At 42.3% G+C, this 27,118-nt stretch overlaps 1 protein-coding gene across 26 annotated transcripts in view; it reads left to right on the top strand.

The window, feature by feature from the left end:
* Positions 1-27,118, top strand: part of TACC1 (transforming acidic coiled-coil containing protein 1) — a 120,258-nt gene that overhangs the window by 71,937 nt on the left and 21,203 nt on the right. For 12 of the 26 annotated variants that reach the window (XM_070500130.1, XM_070500134.1, XM_070500121.1 and 9 more), the window contains 3 exons: positions 17,519-18,635; positions 22,227-22,287; positions 24,412-24,532. In XM_070500130.1, coding sequence (XP_070356231.1) covers positions 17,827-18,635; positions 22,227-22,287; positions 24,412-24,532 — 991 coding nt within the window. In that variant the 5' untranslated portion in view covers positions 17,519-17,826. Of the gene's footprint in view, positions 1-17,518; positions 18,636-22,226; positions 22,288-24,411; positions 24,620-27,118 lie in introns of all 26 variants that reach the window. The other 14 variants (XM_070500126.1, XM_070500129.1, XM_070500120.1 and 11 more) reach the window with 3 other exon arrangements.

Here is a 27,118-nt window from a genome sequence, read left to right as displayed (position 1 = left end):
AGCAGAACATAGTTCCTACACTGTTAGGGTCAAAGGGCATCAGTGCCCCGTTAGGAAATCAACTTTGGGGTCTGGCCCATTCAGCTCCCAGCCAGCCCTGAAAGTAGCTGTTCCTTTTCTTCTCTGAGGACGCACTGAGCTTGATCCAGTCACTGATTCTCTAACCTCTCCGGTAGCCCATACCTTAGATGCACTGTATTCGTTCATCTCACCTTGTCCCAGCTTGCTTCTAAGTCAATAATAAGGTCCTTTAAAAATACAACCCAGCTGCCTTCAAAAATAAAGAATTATTTTATATAATGCTTCTAGAAGGTTTTCTTGCTCAATACGAAGGCAAATCCAAAGAGGAAATAACTCATTTAGAAAGGGAAGAGAAGTTGGTGACGCAAGAAACTGACTCCTTAAAATCAGAAATCTCTCGGTGGTAGTGTTTTCTGTGTAAAAACACGTGAGGTGGCAATCATAAGAGAAGGTGGTAGTTATTCCTCACGACTCAACACTTACCTGTTCTGCAAAGGGGCTCGGAGTGTGACTCTTATCTCCTTTACTGAATTATAAGCCCCACGCACTTATTTTATCATCTCTTCATGCCTAAAACAGTGTATGCTGCGGGTCATAAGGGCCTGAGGTTGGTTGGTTAGATGATTATCTCAGAAAGTATTTTGTCATTTGATTTTAGGGCTTCAAGTCCTGATGAAGCTAACAGTTTAAACTAGTTAGGGAGTGTGACATTGAACATCTGGTTTGGACCTTTATGTAGAATTTCTTAGTACTGTGGCTTACAGTCAATTATACATTTGTAAAGCTTCGCTATCACGGCTGGGCCCTCCAAGTCTGTGGGATTTCTGCATATCGTTTATGTGGCCCTGAATAGCAGAGACTCACACTTTGGGCTTGAGTTCAGAAATCCAGGCCAGTGTCTTAGTAACCAGGGATCCTATTCCGTAGTTGTCAGATTGAGGTCTGCTGAGTATGAGACATATTACATTAGGGTTGTGTGAAACCTCCACCAGTGAGGATAGATTAGAGCAGGGAAGTAGGAACAGTTGCATCTGTTTGAGATGTCTAGCCCAGCTTAGTCATATGGATTCTTCATCTCATTCTGAGCACTCAGAAGTATGGCGCTGTTGGTTTGTTCCTAGAAACCAGCTGCCCCTCTGCTTCCATCCTGACTCTCAGATGCCCGCCCCTCAGTAGATGCAACAACACAGACCTATGTACTTGACTGGGTCGTACCATAGCATTGAACCTCCAGCCTGGAACCCTTCTTCCTTGGCTCTGATCCCACATGGGTTTTCTCAGAGTCACCCCCTGAATGAAGAAAAATCAGATGAATGAAGATAGCTCTAGAATTATTTGAGGGGCTTTCTACTGTGGTTGAGCCATGACCTGCCTGTGCCCCAGATTTGGCTGCATTGCCTCCTTCGCTTTCCTTCTCCCTTGCTCCCTCCCTGTCTGGGTTTTAACCTTTCTGAGCCACAGTTTCTTCATCTGTAAAATGGGGTTAAGAAATACCTCACAGGGTTGTTGTGATTAAATAAAGTAATGTATCTGGAGCTCCAAGCACAGTTACAATAGTAGTGTAATTATGAAGAATTTTTCAGGAGGCAGACATTTCAAAAACAGCCCTTAGCAATAAATTCCACCCTTCTGTCTTGGGAAGACAAGGAGAGGTGGCTGGTTGAGGTTGGGAGTAGGGGTCCTACGGTGAAATGAAGACAAAGGAGAAGCGGGTAGAAGAGGATTAGGTTTGGGCTGAGAAGAGATTTTTGTGCTTCATAAGAAGGATTCTAGGCCTCAGGATGGGGGAATTGGCTTACTATTAGTAATTTGTTTATGTATCTGTAACATTTGGGGATAATTTAATGCTTGTCTAAGGTTTGTTGCATGAAGATCGTCTCACAACAAAAGATCTGTGGGTGAGTCTAGAAGAGAGGCCAAGGCTGTGTCCCAGGGTTTTGTGGAACTTTTCTTTGATAGTACATGGTGACTGTCTTTCCATGTCAATAACTACTTCAGAACATTATTTCTACTGTTGTTGTACCACAATATATTGTTTTTGTTTTTGTTTTAGTCATTGAAGGGGAGTCAGACAGCTAGTTATGAGGGAGTTAAACAGTGACTGGGGAGACTGTTTCTTTATTCTTTTTCTGGAGGACGTAGGGCTGGGTACCACCGCTGGAAATCTTGCAGAGTCTGGTTGCATGGGGATTTGCCTGGTTTCCCTTGTGAAGATCATCAAGCCTTGCGTAATCACAAATCAAGCTGCTTTTTCCATCACATGGAGACAGAACCTTTGTCCTTGCTACTGAATAAGACTGAATTTCTCTACTATCTGTGAACAAACTCTTAGCTTATAGGGTACATGAAAATGGGAGTAAATAGCACATGTAGTTGAGAAGGTTTTTCCTTGACATCAGATGTGTGGTGTCTTTTCAAACACTGATTTTCTGAGTGGTTCACACACTGCCTGGGTGTCCTACCATTCAATCCTGTTCTGAGGCTGACTGTCCGGGCCACAGTGACTTACAGAACTCAGGAGAATAGTTTACTGGTTTATTACAAAGGATGCAACTGAGGCACAGCCAAATGGAAGAGATGATAGGGCAGAGTGTGGAGCTTCCTGTCCTCTCCAGGCATGCCGTCCTTCCCGCACCTTGATGTGATCACCAACCTGGAAGCTCTCTGAGTCTCACTGTTCATGACTTTTTATAACCCAATCTCAAGCCCCCTTCCGGTCCTCAGAGGTTGGGAGGCGGATGCTGAAAGTTCCCACCCTCTAATGACGTATTTGGTCTTTCTGGTGACCAGCACCCATCCTGAAGCTGTCTAGGGGCCCCACCTGAGATACCTCGTTAAACTCAGGTGTGATCCAAAGGGGCTTGTTATGAATAACAGAGAACACTCCTGTCACTCAGGAAATTTCCGAGGGTTTTAGGAGCCCTGTGCCAAGAACCTTGTGCAAAGGCCATTTTTATTATACCGCAGATGTCTAGTGTGAAAAGATATACATGAAAATGTTCATCACAACAATGATTATAATGACAAAAAAATTTGGAAACCCTCAAAAATTACCTGACAGGCTCTGTAGCACAATGGATAGTGCATTGGACTTCTAAAAATTACCTGACGTGTAGTATGACTTTAGTGTTTCTGTCATTAGTTTAACAAATGAATGTATATTTTAGGGTGGAGGATGGGGGAAGGGTGGAGTCCTATGCCAGGTGGTGCTAAGCGCACAGAAGCGACCCCAACAGGGGACATGCCCACCTGCACGCCCTGCAGCGTTTTAGATTTGCTGGAGAGGGAGAGATTGCTCTCTTCATTCATGTCACTTTTTAAGTTGCTGTTCTCAGCCAAAAGGCTGACACTGCGAGTTCTCTGCATAGGGAAATGGTTAACAAATGTGGCATTTGGATGTGTTAATGGCGTCCCCTAGGAAACTGCCGTGTCCATTAAGGTAGCCGCTAGTCATGCGTGCCTATTTAAACTAACCAAAATTGAATAAAATTAAACATTCACTTCTTCAGTCATGTTTCAAGTTCTCAATAGCCACATAGAGCTAGTGGCTGTCTCATTACACAGCGCAGATGATAGAACAGTTTTTACCATTGGATCCACACAAGGTCACATGTTACATTTGGTAGAATTATGTCTTTTTGGTCTCTTTTAATGTATTAATCTCTTCTCTCCATTCCTCTACCACTTTTTCTTACTTCATTTTGTTTAAGACAGAGGGCCACTGTCTGTGTACTGTCCCATCTTTGGGATTTATCTATTTCCTCATTTCCTGTAAGCTGGAAATTAGGTCTAAAAACTTGATTCAGGTTATGTATGTATTCTTTTTTTAACAAAAGTAGAAAGAGGATGAAAAGGGCCCATACTTAGGATGCATGTGTGCCCACCCCTTCCTCTTTCTTTGTTAGAAAATTCTAACAATACCGAAAGCCTCTTTCCACTTTTCCCCAAAGGCATCAATCACTGATGAGTTTCCCCTGCCTTATATAATAAGTTGATGTCTTTGTATATTTAAACTGAATAGGGTCTCAGGCCGTACGCACTGTTCTTCCCCTTGCTTTCTCCAGATAACCTGTCTGAGATGCTCCCACATTAGCACACACAGGTCTCCTTCATTGTTCCACGCCCATACAGTATTCCAGTGGAGTGTTGTGCCTTAAATTATCTATCAGGCCCCTGTGATACTTTATAATAGCACAAAAAAAAAACATGTGGGAACCAGCACTTCAGTGAACATCCCCATCCTTGTACATATGTGTGTTTGGTCCTCTTTGTGAGCATAGTTAAAGTAAATTCCTAGCATTGGAAATCATGATCTGAAGCATCTGTTCATTCTGGATTTGGTAGGTATTGCTACTTCCAGAAAGATCCCACGATTGACTTGCCCACAATATGTACGGGAGTGCCTCCTGGCCGCCTTACCTGGCTGCTGTTATTGACCATCATATGTGTTAGTTTTTACAGATCTGAAGGGTTAAAAATGCTATCCTGTTATGAAAAACTATATGCCAACAAATTGAACAACCTGGAAGAAATGGACAACTTCCTAGACTTCTGCAACCTCCCCAAACTGAATCAGGAAGAAATGGAGAATCTGAATAGGCCAATCACAAGTAAGGAAATAGAAACGGTAATCAAAAACCTCCCCAAAAATAAGAGTCCAGGACCAGACGGCTTCTCTGGAGAATTCTACCAAACATTCAAAGAAGACTTAATACCTATTCTTCTCAAACTATTCCAGAAAATTGGGGAAGATGGAGCACTCCCTAACACATTCTATGAAGCCATCATCACTCTGATCCCCAAACCTGACAAGGACAACACAAAGGAGAACTACAGGCCGATATCACTGAGGAACACAGATGCAAAAATCCTCAACAAAATTTTGGCAAACCGAATACAGCAATACATCAAAAAGATTATACATCATGATCAAGTGAGATTTATACCAGGGACACAGGGATGGGTCAACATCCGCAAGTCAATCAACGTGATACACTACATCAACAAAATGAAAAACAAAAACCACATGATCATCTCAATAGATGCAGAGAAAGCATTTGACAAGATCCAACACCAATTTATGATAAAAACCCTCAATAAAATGGGTATAGAAGGAAAGTACCTCAACATAATAAAGGCCATATATGACAAACCTACAGCCAACATCATACTCAATGGACAAAAACTGAAAGCCATCCCTCTGAGGACAGAAACAAGACAAGGGTGCCCACTTTCACCACTCCTATTCAACATAGTACTGGAGGTGTTGGCCAGAGCAATTCGGCAGGAAAAAGAAATAAAAGGACTCCAAATAGGTAATGAAGAAGTAAAACTCTCGCTGTTTGCAGACGACATGATCTTATATATAGAAAAGCCCAAAGAATCCATAGAAAAACTATTAGAAATAATCAACAACTACAGCAAAGTAGCAGGGTATAAAATCAACATACATAAATCAGTAGCATTTCTATACACTAACAATGAACTAACAGAAAAAGAACTCAAGAACTCATTCCCATTCACAATCGCAACGAAAAGAATAAAATACCTTGGGATAAACTTAACCAAGGAAGTGAAGGATCTATACAATGAAAACTACAAGACTTTCTTGAAAGAAATTGACGACGACATAAAGAGATGGAAAGACATTCCATGCACATGGATTGGAAGAATAAACATAGTTAAAATGTCCATACTACCTAAAGCAATATACAGATTCAATGCTATCCCAATCAGAATCCCAAGAACATTCTTCACAGAAATTGAACAAAGAATCCTAAATCATATGGGGCATCATATGGGGCAACAAAAGACCGCGAATTGCTAAAGCAATCCTGAACAAGAAAAACAAAGCCGGCGGAATCACAATCCCCAATTTCAAAACATACTACAAAGCTACAGTGATCAAAACTGCATGGTACTGGTACAAAAACAGGTCCACAGATCAATGGAACAGAATTGAAAGCCCAGAGATAAAACCACACATCTATGGACAGCTAATCTTTGACAAAGGAGCTGAGGACCTACAATGAAGAAAAGAAAGTCTCTTCAACAAATGGTGCTGGGAAAACTGGACAGCCACATGCAAAAGATTGAAAATTGACCATTCTTTTTCACTACACACCAAAATAAACTCAAAATGGATCAAAGACCTAAAGATTAGGCCGGAAACAATAAGTCTTCTAGAAGAGAATATAGGCAGTACACTCTTTGACATCAGTTTCAAAAGAATCTTTTCGGACACTATAACTCCTCAGTTGAGGGAAACAATAGAAAGAATAAACAAATGGGACTTCATCAGACTAAAGAGCTTCTTCAAGGCAAGGGAAAACAGGATTGAAACAAAAAAACAGCTCACTAATTGGGAAAAAATATGTACAAGCCACTTATCCAACAAAGGGTTAATCTCCATAATATACAAAGAACTCACACGGCTTAACAACTAAAAAACAAACAACCCGATCAAAAAATGGGCAGAGGACATGAACAGACATTTCTCAAAAGAAGATATGAATATGGCCAGTAGACACATGAAAAGATGTTCATTATCGCTAATCATCAGGGAAATGCAAATCAAAACTACACTAAGATATCACCTTACACCCGTTAGATTGGCAAAAACATCCAAAACCAAGAGCGACAAATGTTGGAGAGGTTGTGGAGAAAAAGGAACCCTCATACACTGTTGGTGGGAATGCAAACTGGTACAGCCACTATGGAAAACAATATGGAGACTTCTCAAAAAGTTAAAAATAGAAATACCCTATGACCCAGCCATACCATTACTGGGTATCTATCCTAAGAACCTGAAATCAGAAATCCCAAGAGTCCCTTGCACCCCTATGTTCATCGCAGCATTATTTACAATAGCCAAGACGTGGAACCAACCTACATGCCCAGAAACTGATGATTGGATAAAGAAGATATAGTATATATACACAATGGAATACTACTCAGCCATAAAACAAGACAAAATTGGCCCACTCGCAGCAACGTGGATGGACCTCAAGGGTATTATGTTAAGCGAAATAAGCCAGTCAGAGAAAGACGAACTCTATATGACTCCACTCATAGGTGGAAGTTAACATATTGACAAGGAGATCTGATCGGTGGTCACCAGGGAAAAGGGGGGTTGGGGGGAGGGCACAGAGGGGGAAGAGGTGTACCCACAACATGACTAACAATAATGTACAACTGAAATCTCACAAGGTTGTAATCTATCATAACATTAATAAAAAAAAAAAATAGTATCCTGTTTATTGATTGTGTGAAAGTGGGCATACTTTTCAAATATGTTTCGGCCATGTATTTTTTTTTAATTGTTCACTTGTTGAACCCTTTATCCTATAGAATTTATTCTTAATTTCAGTTGTTCATTGGAAGGCACCATGGACAGTATATTTTTAAATGGGAAATGAGGCGGAGGATTTATGGTCTGGTCGGGGCTTGCCACCTCCAGTTGGTAAAGTCCTTAAGACATGAGATTCTTTCTGTGTGTTGTCTTTAATTCTTCTTTTAATTACGTGAGTTTTTGTTTGTAAAATGCTTGGTCCTGGTGCCTGACAAAGTAGTCAGTGGTCGACTGCCTCCCTTTTCTTCCTTTATGTTCTTCTCTTGCTCTATACTAGGTCTGCGGGAGGCAACTTATCTGGTGTCCAGTGATGACCCTTGTGTTTCCTGCACGTCTGGCGTGTGAGCCTGTCTACCAGGGCTTCACAATGCCTGACCTCCCAGTGGGACTAGCCCAAGTGAGGCTGCCGGGCAGGCTGGCAGTCTGGCTCTCCCTTCAAATGAATGACCTGTAAATATCTGGCTGTTAAAAGAGCTCCTTGTCAGTAGAGTGGAGAAAGGTCTGCAGATTTAGGCCATACTTTGGCTGTCTCCTGACCTTATGCTGCATTCTGCAGAACAAAGTGTGAACCACCCTCTAGACAAGGAAAGTATTTACCTGAGTTTGTGCCACGAAGGTGGTTTCCCAACCCAGGGTAGCCTGTCCAAGTATCCCTTCCTACCACCCGTGTACTGACAGACCACAGCCCCAGCAACTTCCACCTGACGTCCAGTGCCCCTTAGGGGGCTGCTCCACCCTTCAGTCCAGTCTCTTTTTTTTTTTTGCTTGAGGAAGATTAGCCCTGAGCTAATATCTGTGCCACCCTTCCTGCATTTTGTATGTGGGTCACTGCCACAGCATGGCTGACAAGTGGTGTAGGTCTGCACCCGGGATGGAACCACTGAACCCAGGCTACTGAAGGGGAGCGCACGTACTTAACCACTAGGCCATGGGGCCAGCCCGCCTTCAGTCCAGTCTTAACGTTGACATGTGTGAAGTAAGGTGACTGAATTTTGTTTAAACAAACCTATTTGAATTTGTGTTTGAGTGAATGTTGCCTCTCAGAGATTTAGTCCACACTTAAAATTGCTTAAAAGAGCCCCTGCAACACATTCCTTTTGAGTGTTCTCAGAGGTGACAAGCTTTATTCTTTGATGTTGAGATTTTTTCCCCAGTAGCTTGAGTTTAAACCCAGTGTTGTGATTGAAGTTACAACTACAAAGTAACGAGGGGAGCCCTTCGGAGGACCCTAGAAGTGGTCCCAAAGTGCAGTCTTCTGGAGCAGTGCTTCCTAAATGCCCCACTGTGAGGAAGGCTGTGGGTTTTCTCCCTTGGGGAATGCTCTGACGTCATTTTTCATTAAATTTCAGGGGCTCTATGAACCCTCTGAAAATTTTCCTTAAAACGCTTCCCGAATTATTGTAGAAGATGCTCATTATCTTATATTGATTCTGAGATTTTGTTTGAAGGCTGTTGCCTCTGAGTCAGACCCTGTATCTTAGACTTGGGTGTGAGACACTATGTGCGTCTTGAGGTCAGAAGGAGGCCAGTGCGTGTGGCTCTGCAGTGCAGGAGTCCTGTCACGTTGTAGCAGCTTTCTCGCTTTACATATCAGGTATTTAGAAATCATCACAGGGACCTTCTTGTAGCTAAAGGAGAGGAAGTGATGGGACAGATTTAAAAGGAGCTTGCAGACAACATTTTGCCAAAAAGTTAAAATCTGAGGGGAAAAAGTTAAGCATATTTGAAAATAAGGCCAAATCTGAAATGTTAATATACAGTGTTTTCCAAACGGTTGCTGTTTTATCTCCTCTTAAATGAGATTGTATATGTGAAAGCAGCTAGCCGAGTAGGCTCCCAGTATATGTTAGCTGAATACGCTTCTGAGTTTCAAAAATATTTTGTGCTAATGGCATTTCCCCTCTACTAAGGCTTTCAAAGTTTCTCATAAACTTGTATTTTAACCCAGTGTATTTTCAGCATACCAGAGTGCAAACAAGAATGTCAAGCTGTTACCTCAGCTTTAAAACTTTGGCATTTGGTGCCTTTTTTTTTTAATATTATAAAGGGGGAGGGAAAATCTCTTTCTACATGAGAAAATCTGTATCCTGCATGAGCATTAAAGGCATCTACTCTTTTAGAGCACCCACGGGCGATTCACACAACCTTTTAGATTTTGGGGAGGCTGGTTATTGAAAGGAAGAGTTTCATTAACAACAACAAATGTGGCAGAAGTGGAAGTGCTGGTCTATTTTTGGATTTCCTCTGCTTGCTTTGAATTCATCTGCTGATCTAATCTCTGACTGACTGTGTTCGCTACGCCGCCAGGCAATGCTGTGCTTGTCAGAATCGGCCAAGCTCATCAGCCTCATTCCAGGGAGAGAGCTTTTCAGCACCCCGGAGGAAGGTTTTTAAGGAATATAGGGTTTTTGTAAAAATGGAAGGATGAATAGACGTAGGTTAGTTACATAACAGTGTTGTCAGATGAAAAGCAAGGGCTGACGGCTGTGGCTGGAACTTTAGCTGATGGGGGATTGGGAATGGAGCCTGCTGACAGCTTGGAGATTTTACTTCTTACTGACAGTTACTTGTGGTGTGACACTTGAAGTTTAGGTTCTGTTTTAGGGCAGCACTAGATATGTGGGGCCAGCTGGTACTGGGACACTTGCTGATAGAGAATGTAAATGCAAATAAAATCATCCTCAAACATACCTTTTTGAATTATGGGATTAATTGATTTTTTCCGGTTTTACATTCTCACAATTCCCAACGCTGGTTTAAGGCAGTGAGCAGTGCTCTCCCACGCACTCCCTCCTGCCCCGTCAGTACTTTGTACTGGTGACGGAAGATCCTGGACCACAGAGGGCCATGCAGGGGCTGGGTGTAGGACCAGGCAAGCCTGCCTACCGGGCACCTGTCCTGAGCTAGCCAAGAAATGCCTGGGCCAAGTGTCTTCTTCTTCTTTTTTTTTTTCCTGCTTTTTCTCGCCAAATCCCCCCGGCACATAGCTGTATATTTTAGTTGGGGGTCCTTCTAGTTGTGGCATGCCTCAGCATGGCCTGATAAGTGGTGCCATGTCCGCCCCCAGGATCCGAACCTGGCGAAAGCGGAGCACACGAACTTAACCACTCAGCCACCGGGCGGGTCCCCGGAGTGTCTTCTTGTTGGAGCTTCTTCACTGCCTGCTCAGCTGGGGCTGAATTCAGATGAGGGGTGATGTTTTCCTTCCCCGTTCCTCCACGGTGGGTGCATGCTTTATGATGCTGCAGATAAAACTCTTTAATCCCTGGAGCTACAGGCATCCTGGGTTGCTGGGTCTGTGCGGGGTTGGAACTTTCCTCCTACACTGAGACACATTCTCGCTTTCATTCCTCCTTCCTCCCCACCTTTCAGGCTGCCTGCCGTGTTCCCTAACACTGGTGAGGTACTCTCCCTTTCTACAGTTTCAGGTTCTCAGCTTGGTAAAAGCAGCCGATAGAGAAGGGGATGAGGATCTAAAGGGAGTAGATAGATGTGGAGGAAAGAGGGAGGTTCTGCCCTTTGCTAACGAAGATTAGGGCAGAAATGGAAAGCTAGGAGAGAGGTAAGTGAAAGGCAACTCTCAGGTTTCCCCTTGGTCTCTGGGAGGCCTGGGATTGATGGTCAAGGAATGGAGAAACAGAAAAAAGGTTCCAAGAAGTGGGTGAGAGGTGGGACGACAGGAGGAAGGAAAAACGGCAGGTGGGTTGGTAAGACTGTACAGTGGGCCCCCAAGATCCAAGGTGGGTTGAATCTACAGATGTGGAACCCACAAATACTTGGATTTCGTGTCCTTGAGGAACCAGTCCCGTCAGGGATGCTACCTTCTCCTTGTCTCTAGCCTCACCCTTTCCCCTTAAATTATCTCAGGCCTGTGGGGAAGAACACAGAGGACTGAAGTACTGGGGCCCTGCGCTCCCAAGAGGGAGCGTGTTGATAAATGTTTAGAAGTCAATGGCAAGGAGAGGAGAAGGGGAGAGAAATTATGTAACACACAAAATTGTTTTTTATTGTCATCAGCTTCCAACATCATGCACAAAAATAGACCCTCCACATTCCCACTGCCCAGATTAAATAATGATCAAGATTTTCCTGGACTTCCTTCTACCATCCTCTTATTTTCTTTTTGTTTTCTTTTGTTGCTTAAGTGTTTTTAAAACAAATTCCAAGTAGCATGTCATAAATATTTCAATATGCGTCTCTAAATGTTTGGATGCTTTCCTATATAACTATGATATCCTTATTAATAATATTACTCTTCTAATTTACAAAGATGGTTAAAATTCTAACTTTATTTTAAATTGGATTAATCCTTTTTAGATAAACTTTTTTAAAAAAAAGAACCACTATACAAAATTTAGATTTAAAATATGCTAAGGCTCAAAGGTGAAAGTGTAGGATGGAGGTAACTTATAATTATGTAGTATTCACATCTACATCCATGGCTTCAATTAAGTCAAATATTATTCGCAGCCCAGATCTCCTCTCTGAGCGTACTGCCGTCTCAGCATCTCTACTTCAGAGTCCCAGACAGCTCTCAGCGTGTCAAAGGCCAAACTCCTTGCCCCACTCGACAGCCCCCCAGCTCTTTTGCTGGTGTTCCCTGAATCTCATTGAACGGTGAGACCATCCTCTCGTTCCACAAGCTAAAAACATACGAATCATCTTTGATACCTCCTTCTACTCCAGTCCCATGTCCAACCTGTCACCAAGTCGTGTCAATTTTACCATTTTCTGTCTCATATATTGTATCCTTCTCCTCCTGGTCATTAGCACCACCCTAGTCGAAGCCCCCAGAATAACATACTAGCAGTTCTCTTTGTCCCTTTTTGACCTTTCCAGTCCTTCTCCACTTTGCAAGGGGAGTGAGCTGTTCAAAACATACATCTGATTTTATTCCCCCTGCTTAAGCTGTCTGTGGCTTCCTCTTGCTCTCAGGGTAAAGACGGGAATTCTTAACAGGGCCGGCAGGGCTCTGCAGGCATGGTGCCTTTCTGCTTTCCATTCCTCCATTTTCTGTCTCCCCCTCGTTCCTTCAGTAATTATTTAATGAAGGTCTGTATTCCCTAGTAGACTCTAAACTGCATGGCAGCCGAGACCTCGTCTTTTTTGCTTGCTGCTGTTATCTCCGGTGCCTAGTAGAGAGCCTGGTACATAAAAAATGCTCAGGTATTTGTTGAATGACTGAATGAGTGAATCCGTCCAGAAAATATGTTTACAGATTACACTTTAAAGAGTCTGACCATTTAATTGCTATAAATCTCTTAAATATCTAAATTCTTGAAGGCCTGAAATCAGAGGGCTCTCAAGGATCTTTCAGCTCAAACTTTTCATTTTATCAGTGAGGAAACTAAGGCCCAGAAAGCTGAAGTGACGTGTAAAGTCCCTGAGCTGGTTAACAGCAAAATCAGTCCTATTGCTCGGGTCCTCTGACTGCCAGTGCAGACGTTCTCTGTGAGGGAGCCGCGGTTCCTTAAGCGTGTCCAGAATGTGCATTATTTGGCTGTTGTGTAGTGCTGTGTGTTCACCAGCGTTGCCCAGGCGTCAGGCCCTGCCTTGGCCTGGGTATGGAAGCTGTTCTTTGTTTTACTGACAGATAGGGAGCCGCTTCTTTGCACCCACTGCATTTTTGGTTAGTTTTCTTTCTTATAGTGAGTTGGAGTCTGTTTCCTTCTTTCAGTAATCCACGTTATCTGATTTTATTCTCTGAAGCTGAAATAAATTTAATCCCTTTATCTAAGCAGCCCTTAAAGTATTCGAAGACCCTATGAGGTTTCTTAGTTTTGTAGGCTAAATACCTTAATTCTAAGGTATTTAGAATTGTTTATTGACACAACCATCTTCATCTACATTCATCTTGGGGCATTCACTTTTGTCCCTGATTTTTTTAAGATGAGGAGTTCAGAACTGAATTCAGAATCCACTGAATTCACAATCCCAGATATTATGTGATCAGGATACTCCAGGAAAACTACTTATTGATTCTGGCATCAAGAGGTGGATCCAACATAATGCTTCAGCAGCCGGGCCCTGGGGTTGGACAGACTTGGGTTTGCATCCTGGTTCTACCACTAGCTAGCTGTGTAACCTTGGACTTGACCTTCCTTAAAGCCTCGTTTTCCTCATCTTTAAAATGAGCTAATAAGACTGTTGTCTGGATCCAGTAAAATAAACGAGGTCTGCTGTTAGTAGCCCACGGCTTGGTCCATGCAAGCCCTCAGTGCTTTTGAGTTAGTATTGTTGTCATTGGTATTTTTGTTTATCTGACTGTGATCTAAGATTGCATTTGCTTTGTGCTCAGTTGTACCACAATGGGTTATATTGAGCTGAGAGAATCTAATTATTGTTTGTGTCACTTGGATGATGTAAATAGACCTATTTTGGAAAAGATTAAATTGATCATGGGAGATGAAATATATTATACTTGTAAAGATTCAGAATTTGAGTTTTTAAAACAATGGGATTTATGAGATTGAAAAATACAAAATAACTAGATCAGAGTCTAATTAAAATATAGTTATTTCCATTTCAATAGTGTTTGAGTTATATGTTAGTGAGAGAAACTTGATTTACACAAGTCAGTAGTGACAAATGATCATTCTAAACAATTCCACTTAGTATTTGAGACTATTCTTCTGTTCCAGAAGCCTGAAAAAGGAGCAGAGAGAAATTTGTATTTCAAAGTTGAGTTACCAATAATATCTAACAATTCATCTAATGTCTTTTTTAAGTTAATTCTTATTGAGTTTATGATAGGTTACAATCTTGTGAAATTTCAGTTGTACATTATTGTTTGTCAGTCGTGTTGGAGGTGCACCCCTTCACCCTTTGTGCCCACCTCCCACCCCCCCCCCCTTTGCCCTGGTAGCCACTAATCTGTTCTCTTTGTCTACATGTTTAAATTCGTCATATGAGTGGAGTCATACAGAGATTGTCCTTCTCTAGCTGGCTTATTTCACTTAACATAATTCCCTCAAGGTCCATCCATGTTGTTACAAATGGGACGATTTTATTCTTTTTTATGGCTGAGTAGTATTCCACTGTATACATATACCATATCTTCTTTAAACAATCATCAGTTGATGGGCACTTAGGTTGCTTCCACATCTTGGCTGTTGTAGATAATGCTGCAATGAACACTGGGGTGCATAGGACTTTTGGAATTGCTGATTTCAAGCTCTTTGGATAGATACCCAGTACTGGGATGGCTGGGTCATAAGGTATTTCTATTTTTAATTTTTTGAGAAATCTCCATACTGTTTTCCATAGTGGCTGCACCAGTTTGCATTCCCACCCGCAGTGTATGAGGGTTCCTTTTTCTCCACAACCTCTCCAACATTTGTTACTTTTTGTTTTGGTTATTTTTGCCATTCTAATGGGTGTAAGGTGATATCTTAGTGTAGTTTTGATTTGCATTTCCCTCTTCATCTAATTTCTTAATTTGTAGGTGTAAAATTTAGAGAAAGTACATAAAGTGGTTCCTCATGAGTTCAGATCTTTTTGGTAGAAAGTGTAATATTAAAATGTTTAACAGTATCATTTTTAAAAGTCTCAGATACTTTTGTGGCTGTCTCTATTAAATATTCACTGTTTCAAGGCAAATTCCTTGTTTTGCAAAACATTTGAGATTCTCTGACACCCACTGGGGTGTCCAGCAATTTAGTTAGTTCTGACACTAACTATCCATAGTTAGCACAGACCCGGAAAATAAAGGGCTCAGTCCCACGGGACTGCCCCCCACTTCAGATGTCAGTCATGAGTCTCACTACCTCTGACCAGCTGGCTATAAATTTGGGGGTTTCCACAGTCCGCTTTTCAGGTTCCATAATTCGCTAAAATGACTCATAGCAGTCAGGATGCAGAGGACGAAGTGTGGGGGAGGGGCGCAGAGCTTCTGTACCCTCTCCTCCTCAGGCACACCACCTCCCAGCTCATTAAGGAGTTCGTCAACCTGGAAGCTCCCCGAACCGTGTTGTTTAGGGGTTTTTATGGTGGCTTCATTACATAGGCACGATTGATTAAATCATTGGCCGTTGGTGATTGAGCTGAAACTCCAGCCCCTCCTCCTGCCCTGAAGTGAAGGTGGGTGGGGCTGAAAGTTCTAACCCTCCAATCACGGCTTGGTCTTTCTGGTGACCAGCCCCCATCCTGAAGCTACACAGGGGCCACCAGTCATCTCATTAGCATACAAAAGACACTCTTACCACTCTGGAGATTCCAAGGGTTTTAGGAGATCTGTGCTAGGAACAAAAATATTTTTTATTATGCCACAGATGTTGAACCTAAAAAGCTGACAGTAAGCACCAAAACTTAAAATAAGTGATAACTACAGTGACACATGGTAATTAGTCTTTGGGTGGTGAACACGATGTAGTCTACACAGAAATGGAAGTATAATGATGTACACCTGAAACTTAGGTTATAAACCAATGTTCCTGCAGTAAAAAATAAAGTAAGTGAGAACTATCTCTCCTGTGATGTGATCAAGACTCGATCTTATACAATGACTGATGCTAGGGCTTGAGCAGGTGTGCCCAGACCTGGCCTGGCCTCTAACCATTGCACCTGGACACATGTAGATCTTTTGCAGCCCTGGTTTTTGATGTTGTGTTTTCATTGTTACTTGTCTACCTCACCCCCTGTCAGCACAAAGAAACAATCAATAACACATTCATAACAGTTCGAATATATGGAGAGAGAGAATAGGAGAATGCACACACACAAGTTAAACTGTCAGGACACTCCAAAACATTCTTGTTAAAATTTTGTGTGTAATGCAGGTGTTTTAAAATTTTTTATTTTGAAAGGTTTTAGACTCTACGACAGATAAAATAGTACAATGAGAACTCCCATATACCCATCCCCGATTCAACAGTTATCAAGATTTTGCCGCATTTACTTTCTCTTTTTTAAAAAAATACTTTTGAAGTACGTTAAAGCAAATCCCACGTATCATACATTGAGAGCGTTTAAAAATTACAGTCTTCATAATAGTTATCTATATATTTAAAAACAAAACTTAAACTGGACAGTGGTAGCGTATCTGAAGCGCCTCTGCAGAATATGGTTTGTAAGCCACTGCCGGATTCCAGTCAGAGCGGAGTCCTGTAAAAAGAAGTGTGCGTTAAATTAAAACTGTCCTGGCGATTGCTGGCTCTTTGATCCTGGATTAGGATTAGGAAGGAGGATTAGAGGGGCATCTGTGAGTTTCCTTTAAAATCGTGGATCCCATGATAATAACCCGTTTCTTCCGTTTTCGCTGCTGGTCTGTTGTTATTCCAGATATCTAAGTCAGGAAAGGCGCTGTCTCAGTTAGTGTGTTGAAGAAATGCCCTCATTAACACCTTCCTAATTGCAGCATTTCTCTAATAAGACCCCAATTAAAAAGGATCTTTATTTTTCACAAGTGATTTGAGAGAATTTCCGGCTCAGCTTAGAGACAGAACTTCTAAAGAAAGAAAATAACTTTGTTGTTTTATGGTTCGTGTCTTGGTACAATAAGGGCTATTCATTTTTAAATCTACTTATATCTGCTTTTTCAAATTAGTTTTTTTATTTGGTTCTTTTAGTTTTTAAGTCTGCAGAGAAGGGGTTCTGAGCTGGTCATGGTGGCTTTTTCATTTAATTTGAAAGAGTCTGATTATTTAAATTCTATTCTGTGGAGTAGTGAATACTTATGTTTTTAATATCCAAAGATTAAAATCTGCTTACCACATAAAATGTGGGCCCTGAAACCATCAGGCAGTGCCTGGAACTGTGTCAGTGCCAGCTCTCATCCCGGTTCCTGAGCGGCTGGTGTCTGAAGTTTCCTCCAGACCAGTTTTAACCTACAGAATTTTAACATCATATTAACACACTTTGCAGTAGGCCCATGATCTATTTAGCCTTTTCCTAAATAGCTCTGTTTGGTATAATCGTTATTTGTATAACTTGGATAATACACACACAGAGTTTGGTGTGGGAAAATTCATTTTGGGGTGTAGTACCAGCTGTTCCCTTTCAGGCTGCACTTGCCGAACCCTCGAGAGGCTTCAGAAAAGCAGAAAGGGAAGAGTTTGCTGTTGGTCTAGGTGGCTTCAGATGGTAGAGAATATTTACCAGTGCCAAAAAGATAATTCTCTAATAGACCGCTTTTGTGTTTTGTTTTAGAATCACAAGAAGCTGATGAACAGCTGGTCGCAGAAGTGGTTGAAAAATGTTCATCTGAGACCTGTTCTAGAGCCTCGGAAAATGAGGTATCCCCGCAGGCTGTCGATTCTTACTCAGTCAAGGATTTCAAAGAAGAGGTGGAACATGATATTAGCAAAATTTCGGTGGTGAGGCCATTTTCAATAGAAACCAAGAATTCCACGGATACCTCGGTGGCTCTTGGAGCAAAAGCAGCTCATGGCCGTGTGACCGCAGCCTTAGGGGATGCTTTGCCCTCCAGCACCCCAGAAGCCCTCCAGGACAAGGCGATGACCGAAGGCACCATGGGGGTTGCACTGGAGGCTCCCTCAGAAGCGGACCTGAAGGCCGGGAGCTCCTGTCCAGAGCCTGTGCCCAGCAGAAGCAAGCTAAGAAAGCCCAAACCCGTCTCTCTGCGAAAGAAAACAGTTGGCGACTTCTCGGAAACCGAGACCGCTATGGAGGGCACGCCTCTCCCCCGGGCATCCCATCCATTCGGTCCTGATGACATGGATGGGAACACAGATCCTTCTTTGCTGGGAGGCGCCAGGATCCAGAAGTCTCCCCCTGACATTAAGGAGACATCAGGCACTCCTAGTGACACCAACGACTCAGGGGTTGAGCTGCTGGAGGAGTCGAGGAGCTCACCTCTGAAACTCGAGTTTGATTTCACAGAAGATGTGGAAAATGTCGAGTCCAGGAAAGCCCTCCCAAGGAAACTTGGCAGGAAACTGGGTAACAGACTGACTCCCAAGGTACAGAAGGATGGCGTCAGTAAGCCCGTAGTCGCCAAAGGTCCAGAGCAGCCCCCAGAGCCAGCCGCAGACAGTGCTGCTCTCTCCCCAGCGCCTTCTAAGCTGGACCCCAGCCAGTGGGACAGCCCCAACTTCAGTCCCTTTGGGGGCCGCTCCACCCTGCAGAACTCCCCCACCCTCTCCTCTAAGGGCTCCTACCACTTTGACCCAGATAACTTCGACGAATCCATGGATCCCTTTAAACCAACGACAGCTTTAACGAGCAGTGACTTTTGTTCGCTCTCGGGTAATCATGTCAGTGAAATCTTAGAACCACCCAAGAAGGCAAAGTCGCGTTTAATAACGTGAGTGACAGTGGGAGCGGGCGTTGTGTTCTGTGTACTCTCTGTGAGTTTGGCAGCAGCTGCTTTTGGTTTCGGTGAACTGAAGTTATCGTTGAGGGGCAGCGGGGCAGACCCAAAGCTTTTAACTTTATGCTGCACTCCTCACTGTGTCGATGACTCTTGTGTGGACTCAGAAATACCAGGTTTCCTTTTTAGATATCTGCCTGTTCCTGAATCCTCAGCTTATTCAGCTGGGCAGTTTTTCCCTTAGCTTGGGTACTTTTTTCCTGTTTTTTTTTAAAAAAAAGAATGGCATGAGATAGGCTGGTAGAGATTTGATAGTTTTCAGAAATCCTATCTGGGCTGGCAGGACTCGCTTTCTGTACAGAATTGAGTGTCAGTGCTGGGCACCATCTTCAGATCTTCTATGAATAAAACAAAAATTCTAAGCCTGCAGATTACCTGTCTAGTATCAGTAACGTGTAGAAAAGGGTCTTACAGAAGTCTTTTCAGTTAAAACAGAAAGCTATGCTTTTTGTTGGAAACAAACCTATGGCTAAAAGTTGGTGAGAATTCTTAAGTCTCCATGTTTAGCTTCTGGCTCCATCAGTAAGGAGGTGAATTTCCAATAAGAATCAAGAATGTTTTGAACGATGTTGTAAATTGGACTGAGTCAGCCAGTCCTTTGTTGTGTGTTGTCTCCCCCACTCCTCTTCTCCTGGGAAATTTGCAGCCCCTTTTGCAAGGTCCTTGGAGCTCCCAGACTGATTACCTCAGGCCACGTTCTGTGTCAGTTTAAATGTGTCACAGGGTCACCTTATCACAAAAATGGAGTTGATAACAATACTCCCTTGTGGCCCTTGTGACATTTTACTAACAATTAGGTATAAAGAAGGAGCAAAGACATGGAGGATGAAATATGAAAAGGAAAGATGAGAAGAGGTGCCATATTTCTTGTCACCATAGACCAGTCAGGGAAATAATTTTCAGCATTACTGTGAATTAAAGAAAAATGCTAGACAGCGTGGTGAATTATACTGGAAAGAAAGGTTTAATGGTTTACAGTGCAGAAAGTATCAATCAGAACCAAGAAGCTTGTTAGGAATCAGTTCTTCAGCAACCGCTGAAGATGCCCCTGAACGTCTAGCGGGAAGGAGGTGTCATCAGTAGCTCTCGATCTGTTCTTTGATTGTATACCGGCAGTTAAATGGTCCTGAAAAAACAGCGTTGCTCTGGTGTCCTCAGAGTGCCCTTCTGTGGCTAAGATTGGCTACACAGGTCCAGACAGTGCTTGGGGTGCGTGTTGGCCACGCCATCGCCTTGGTGCTCCTAACATGGGATATCCTAAATAAAGGTTGCCTCTGGCTAGCCAGCTTGCTAAGGAGTCATTTGGGAGCCTTCCTTTCAGCCCCATGTTGCCGGTATGTAGCCAGTGCGTTCATGTTAGATAAGAATAAATCTGGGCCAGAGGGACGGAAATTTGTCCTACACCTTATTTTCAGTAGCAAGAAGCACCCTCTCTTGAGTCCTACCACCCTCACCTGGTAGCATTTTCCTCCTATTCTGTTTTTGGTGAATGAACTTCTTGATCTAATATACTTTACAGATTTTTTTTTTTAACTCTTATGCAATCAAAACTCTTGTCCCCTTGTTCTCTCTGCAAGAGAAGGGTGCTCGCCCTCTTGTGTAACTCTGGCATTTTGTTTGGCAAATCCCTCCGTTGGTAGGGACTAGAAGTACACACGTGGAGGTGGAGTCTAGTGGAGAGCCAGACGATCTGTTAACAGGTTACTTGTGTGGCTTTTTCAAAGATGCATATAATTGGCATCTCAGATTCTTCTGTAAAATGGAGACGTACTGAGATTGGGATTTTTCTGGACCAAATAAGATAAATTAGGTAAATCATTTTAAGCTTCTTAGTGATATGATATACGTCTACTGTAGATATAAGCAGATACATTTTCAATTATATTTTTCTTCATGCATTGCCTTTATTCTGGATGACTAGACACTTAAGAGTAAGTGTTGTCAGCAGTGAAGTTGGTTTTATACATTTACAAATACTTGCAAGCTTACTTTTCATCTCTGAATTTGAATATGTGGCATTTCCGAATGTTCTGCCACCGTCTTACTCCGTTAGAGTTGAGGTTGCTGATAGTCATCCAGTCGCCAGTGATGACCTTCACGAGTGTGACAGTTTTAGTGTGTGTCACCTTGTAGAAAGAACTTTGCAGCCTTTACATCTGCCAGACTAGAGATAAATATTCCAGGCTTTACATGATTTTTTTCTCCATCTGTCTGTCTCTTTCCTGTCTCTGATTTTGTTGGTGCATCAGGACTACTGAGCAAGTGAAATTTCTCTGTTTTCTGTTGTAAGTACTCCTGCTGTTGTTTCGGTTTGGCCCTGGGACCATTGGCAGTTCCTCTCCCAGCCTCCCCAGATCATCTTTCCATAGCATGTTGGCTTCCCTTTCTGAGTTTGACCTTCTGATGATTTTTTGCATTTCATTTGCCACTTCATGAGTCAGCTTAGCCTTGCAATTGTCTGTCCCTAAAGGAGTGGCCATCGGCCTTAGGTGCGAGAGCTTGCGCTCCCTGGCTTGGCTGGCCTCACGTGGCGCTTTGATACCGAGTGCTGGCTTGGCCCCGAGGTCATCCCAGTGGTGTTTTCAGGGACTACTCTGCTATTTAATGTTGGAAATAATTGCCCTTTTTTGTTGGGATAAGGCTGCTGGCTTGGAGCAGGGGATAAATTTGAGAGTTAACTCAAGTTTGGTGGCAGGAGGTAGCACTTAGAGCGTTCGTAAGGAAAACCATGAACTAGATAGTGGCCGTGCACATTCTGGTAACTCACATGCTTGTCTTTTTCCCCCTAGAAGAACAAGTTGCAATATTTTTTTCTTCTTTGTCAGAGTGGCATTTTCACTGGAAATTTTAAATTCATTAAAAACAGAACAGAATCTGAACCAGCCTTGACATCACAAATTATGTGCTAGTTAAAAAATAACAGCTTTCCCCAGTTCCGGCCTTTGCACAATACATGACATTCATTTTCCATCTTACTACTGAATAGGAACAGTAACAATTTACTCAAATATTTTTATTTTTATACTTTGTGTTGACCACAGTTCTTCTCTGTTAGCCCACAGGTCTGGAGCTGTCTTATCAGACTTCTGTGGCTTTTAGTGCAATAAAGAATTTTTAAAGAATCTGGTCCGGCGTGGTAATTTTTCCAATGACTTGTCAAGTGAGTGAGGATCAGATGAACGGAATGTCTCTGGGTGCTAAGGCTGCTCTCCGAAAGGCTTTTGGTGGCGTGTAATTGAACTGGAGGGGTCAGAGTCCCGGGATTGAACATCCCCAGAAGCACGTGAGGAGGTCTTTTCAGGGAACGAGCTGAGCTATAGTTCTGTGCTTGCCCTGGCTCAGGAGATTCCGAGACATAAAAGGTGTTCCCACCTCTGACTGTAGATGTGTGACTCGTGTGGTGCTGTATGCTTTGGCTTCTGTCCGCACACACTGCTACCTCTGCTCCATCTCGTAGCGCGGAAGTTGCCAATGTGATTCCAAACCGGCCTGTTTTTTTTTGTTTTTTGTTTTTTTTCTTTCCAGGAGTGGCTGTAAGGTGAAGAAATATGAACCGCAGTCTCTTGCTTTGGATGAGTGTTCTCAGGTATGTCTGTGCCTGTCTCCAGAATGTCACTTAGACCAGTGGTTCCCAAACTGGAGATTGCATCCCCATCCCCCCAGGGGGAGGGCGTTAGTGAAGACTTTCCAGTGGGTGTCTAAGGAGTCAGCTTTAGGGAACCGATTTCCAGATCCTTACCTTCCTAAACTGATCTGAGAAGGCCCCTGAGGACAAGGGGACCCTTTCACAATTACCCTATTCCCACTTTTGCTTGGTAAAGTTCCCTGTCACTCATTCTTTTTACTAAGATGCATTATCACTGGGTGGACACTTCTGGGGCACCAAGCAAAGGGGAGATTTGAAATGTGGGTGCAGGTTTTAAGAAGGCGATTGACTCTAACGACTGAATCATTCTTTTTTCTTGAGTCAGATGGTTTCAGCAAAACAGGAGAACCTGAGTTGTCAGCCCTAGACCATTAAAAATAATTTTTGATACAATGTTTTATGTCAATTATATCTCAATTAAAAAATAATTTTTGGTAGTATAATTTTTTGGTACAAAACTTGGAAAGCGGTGCAAAGAATTGAAAGAAAGTTTTAGTACAGAACTTCCTCCTGTTTCATCTGTTTATATAAATAAGGCTTCTTATTACAATTATAAAAATGAGAAACAGGAATAAATTGATGCTGACCCTTGTTTCATTCTAGCAATAAATATTTGTCCATGACTATATGAATTAATTGGGAAACACAAACAAAAAAGAAAAACCCAGGCCCATATGATTGCGATGAGATCCTTTTTTCCTTTTTAAAACTTTATTTCAGCATAATGATGATTACAGAAATACAGTCATTGGTTAATAAAATGCATTTTAAGTTTAACTTATCCAACACAATCTGGACCAAAACCTTGGTACATGATTTAAGATTTTTTTTAAAAGATTTGCAATTTGATTTATTCTTCATCTATTAAAAATATAAAATATCCACTTTTAAATGCTGCTAAAGGAGGCAGCAAGAACCATGAGAAATTTGACTCAGAAAAATAATACATACTGCACTGTAAAAGTTTTTTTTAAATTGATGCAACAAAATGTAATTGATGTCTATTTTTAGTAAAAGTTTACTTTTGTGTTTGATAGTACTTCTCAAAAGTCGTAACATTTTTAGAATAAATTGTGCACTAGTAGTTGTAATGAAAACTCTCCAGAAGATGTTAATACTTAGAGAGTTATGGTCATAGAACAAGTTTTTTTAGTTTTTAACTTTTTTAACAGAGAAGTATGATAGGGAGGCCTTTAAGAGACTTTCAGGTGTGCAAATGCATTTCTTTGCAATAATTTCTTGGTGAAAGTGGAGTGGAGATACAGATTCAGAGAGGAAAAGGAATAATGTAAATTTCTGACTAAAGAGCCTATTCGTATTTGATTTTAAATAGATCACAGAGGATTAAATAGATTTTATATAGATCATAGAGTATGAGATCACTAGAATAACTAGATTGAGTTAAGCAAGGCCAGTATTTAAAATATACCAGATATTATATCCTTTCCAGTTAATTAAACTTATGCTGAAAAGTTCTTAAATGTCACCTGAAGATACAATGGGGTACATGGATTTTCAAAAGAAATTCGGAAGCATATGGATAAAATATTTGAAAACCGCTGCCTTGGACCGCTTCAACTTCTTGCTTATAAATTTAGGCTAGAGGGGCTGGCCCTGTGGTCGAGTGGTTGGGTTTGTGTGCTCTGCTTTGGTGGCCCGGGGTTTTCCCAGTTCAAATCCTGGGTGTGGACATGGTACCGCTCATCGAGCCACGCTGAGGCGGCGTCCCACATGCCACAACTAGAAGAACCCACAACTAAAAATATACAACTATGTACAGGGGGAGGTGGGGGGTTGGGTAGAAGAAGGAAAAATAAAATCTTTAAAAAATAAATTTAGGCTATAAAACCTTAATTTTTCAAGTCTCAGATTTGAGTTACAGAAGCTAGGTTCTAGAAAACACAGCACTGCATGGTTGGGAGACCCCAGCTTCGTCTTTGATTTGTACCCAGATTTATTGAACATCCGTGTGGAATGGCGGCTGCCTTGCTCCATTCCTGAGAGGTCGCTTTCCCCACGGATTGCCCTCCTACACAGTAGCATCTTGTCTTCATCATTTCCCAGGATGAAGGAGCAGTGATCTCCCAGATTTCAGACATTTCTAGTAGGGATGGCCATGCTACCGACGAGGAGAAACTGGCATCCACGTCATCTGGTCAGAAATCAACCGGGGCCGAGGTGAAAGGTGAGCCAGAGGAAGACCTGGAGTACTTTGAATGTTCCAATGTTCCTGTGTCTACCATAAATCATGCGTTTTCATCCTCAGAAGCAGGTATGGAAGCATATCTTCATCTTTCTAATGTACATAAGCATGGACATGCCTGAAAGCCTAACGCAGGAGACGCCTTAGAGGTTAGAGCATTGGGCCACTGGAAGGATAGATTTAGGAGGCTGATCTCTGCTTTGCTTCTATACCTAGAAAAGGACCCAAAGGGGTGTCTTATCGAAGCAGCAGGGGCGTCTGGAGAAGTGTGGCAGGATGCACAGGGGACGTGATGTATGAGACTGCTTGGGTTTTTCAATGATTTATGTAATGTGGTCATATCTTAAAGCATAGTGGCCTGTAATCATGTCGTGATACTTACGCTCATTCTTCAACTTAGGGAAATAATAATAACTAACACAGTTAGTGCCTCACTCCGTATTGGCATTGTTCTACGTGGTTTGCGTATGTTAATTCAGTGCTCCTTGCTAGGTATTATTTTTCTCCCATTTTTCATAGAAGGAAAGTGAGACACGGAAGTTAAGTAACTCAGCCAAGGTCGTTGGCTAGTAAATGGTAGAGCTGGGATTCGAACCCCAGCAGTCTGGTTCCATGGTCTTCTAACCACAGTGCTGATGTGTGAAGAGCCTGCTTTCATGACCCCAGACTATTATAAATTTCTCTGCTCACAGATGTGGTAGGTTAAAATTGACCAGTGCCCTATAAAATCCTTCTTAAAGTTCCAAGAAGAACCTAGACTGATCTGTGCTGAAGCTTCTCGCTCTTGACTCTTGAGAACATTGTAGAACTGAGGTACCAAGGTATTTCTGTGGCCTTAAACTTGACTTGAGAAATGTTTAGAACCATGTTCCTGACTACATTAAACTTTATTAAAAACTTAGATCTTCAGCATCATAATTTAATTTGCGGCTTTGCAACTTAGAATTTAAAAAATCATGGTCTCTCATCAAACCAAGGAAGCAGGTGGAGATCAGACTTGGCAAGAGTTATTCCCCGGCCTCCTCCCGCTCCCCAGGTCTCAGTTCCCGTCTGTAAAATAAATGTGCCAGGCACTGTTCCAGATGTCTTCCCAGGCCTCCTTCTGCTTGGCCGTTTCCCAAAGATCTTGTTTGCCGTTTCCCTTTATGCCCCTGTACCCAGCTGTGTGGGCTAATCCTGAGTACTCTTGTACCTACACTTATGTCTCTTACTTGGAATACCTTTCTTTGCCATCTCCTGTTCAGTGCTGCCCATCCTTTCAGCTCTGTCTCAAAAATATCCTTTGGCTCCTGCTGTGCCTTACGCTCCCACCACATTTCTTCTTACCATTCCTGCTCCATGTGTTAATCATAGAAGGGTATCTTTGATGAACTTCCTGAAGTTAAGGACCATGAATCTTTGCATTTCCTCTGGTGCAGGTGCATGGTAGATATTTGTTGAATTATATTATTCCTCACTAGCAGGAGGTTCCTTTCATGGAAATTTATAGAGCCGGGTTTCTGTTAGAAATAGTGTTGTCCTCAGTTAGTGAACTGCGGGTGTTACTCTGTATGTGACTGGTTATCCATGTCCTTGAAACAAGCAGAGGCGATGGTGATGCAGGGGCGGGAGGTATATGAAGATGGGATGGGTGCACTGGCTCTGTCAGGTGAGCCAGAGTCTCTTTCCTGGGGAGAGTCACCTTTGAGCTAGGTCTTGATAGGTACGTGCATAGATGTGCCCCAGAGAACCAGACTCTCTCACAGACATGGGAGGGAACCTGCTGTGTTGGTAAAACACCCAGCAGCTCTCTGTGACTACAGGGTCAGTGAGGTCACACTGAGGAATCTGGGTTGATCCTGTAGGTATAGGGGAGCCATTGAAGGTTTTTAAGCAGAGTAGTGATGTTCACGTTTATGTTTTAAATAATTCACTATTGACAGATAGTACACTAAAATAGTAATTTGTTACTGCTATGTGGAGGATTATAGCTTTAAAATTTTGTGTGCTTTCCCAAATTTTAAAATTGTCTTCAATGAGTGCATATTCCTTTAATTAGGAAAAGCATAGAGTTGGGTTCTTTCCAATATTGCTTCTGGTGGTGGAGTGAAAGGTAGACTGGAGAAGAGGAAACCAGTTTGAAGGGTGTGGGGAGGATAATGAATTTAGTTTTTGAGGCATTGAAAGTTAAAGCTTCTTGTTTTATCTGCTACGTTGATTAGATTGAGGGTTCCCTTCTGGGCTGGAATTTAAATTCACTCAGATTTAGTAATAAAATAGCATTCAGTGTTATTGTTCCTCTTTCTGAAATAATCTCATGCTTAGTACAACTCATTTACAAAATTTTCATGGACACAAGGGGGCAGCCTTGCTGTTCTTTTCACCTGAGGACCGCGGATCCGTTTATGGCTGACCTTGCACTCCGTTCTTCTGAACCTTTTGGACTTTTAACGCAGTACCTCAATTGACAGAAGGCGAGTGCTCCTTTGAAACCTTGAAATGCTACTCACGTGCCCATAGATGTGCTTTTGGGCCTGCACTGGGGCTTCCAAGTGTCTTTTATTAGGAGGGAAAGGAACTGACTTCTTA

This window comes from Equus asinus, chromosome 27, assembly GCF_041296235.1.
Source record: "Equus asinus isolate D_3611 breed Donkey chromosome 27, EquAss-T2T_v2, whole genome shotgun sequence".
In the NCBI taxonomy this organism is placed as follows: domain Eukaryota; kingdom Metazoa; phylum Chordata; class Mammalia; order Perissodactyla; family Equidae; genus Equus; species Equus asinus.
Note: the sequence above shows the minus strand (reverse complement) of the source record. Positions and strands in the feature narration are given on the sequence as shown.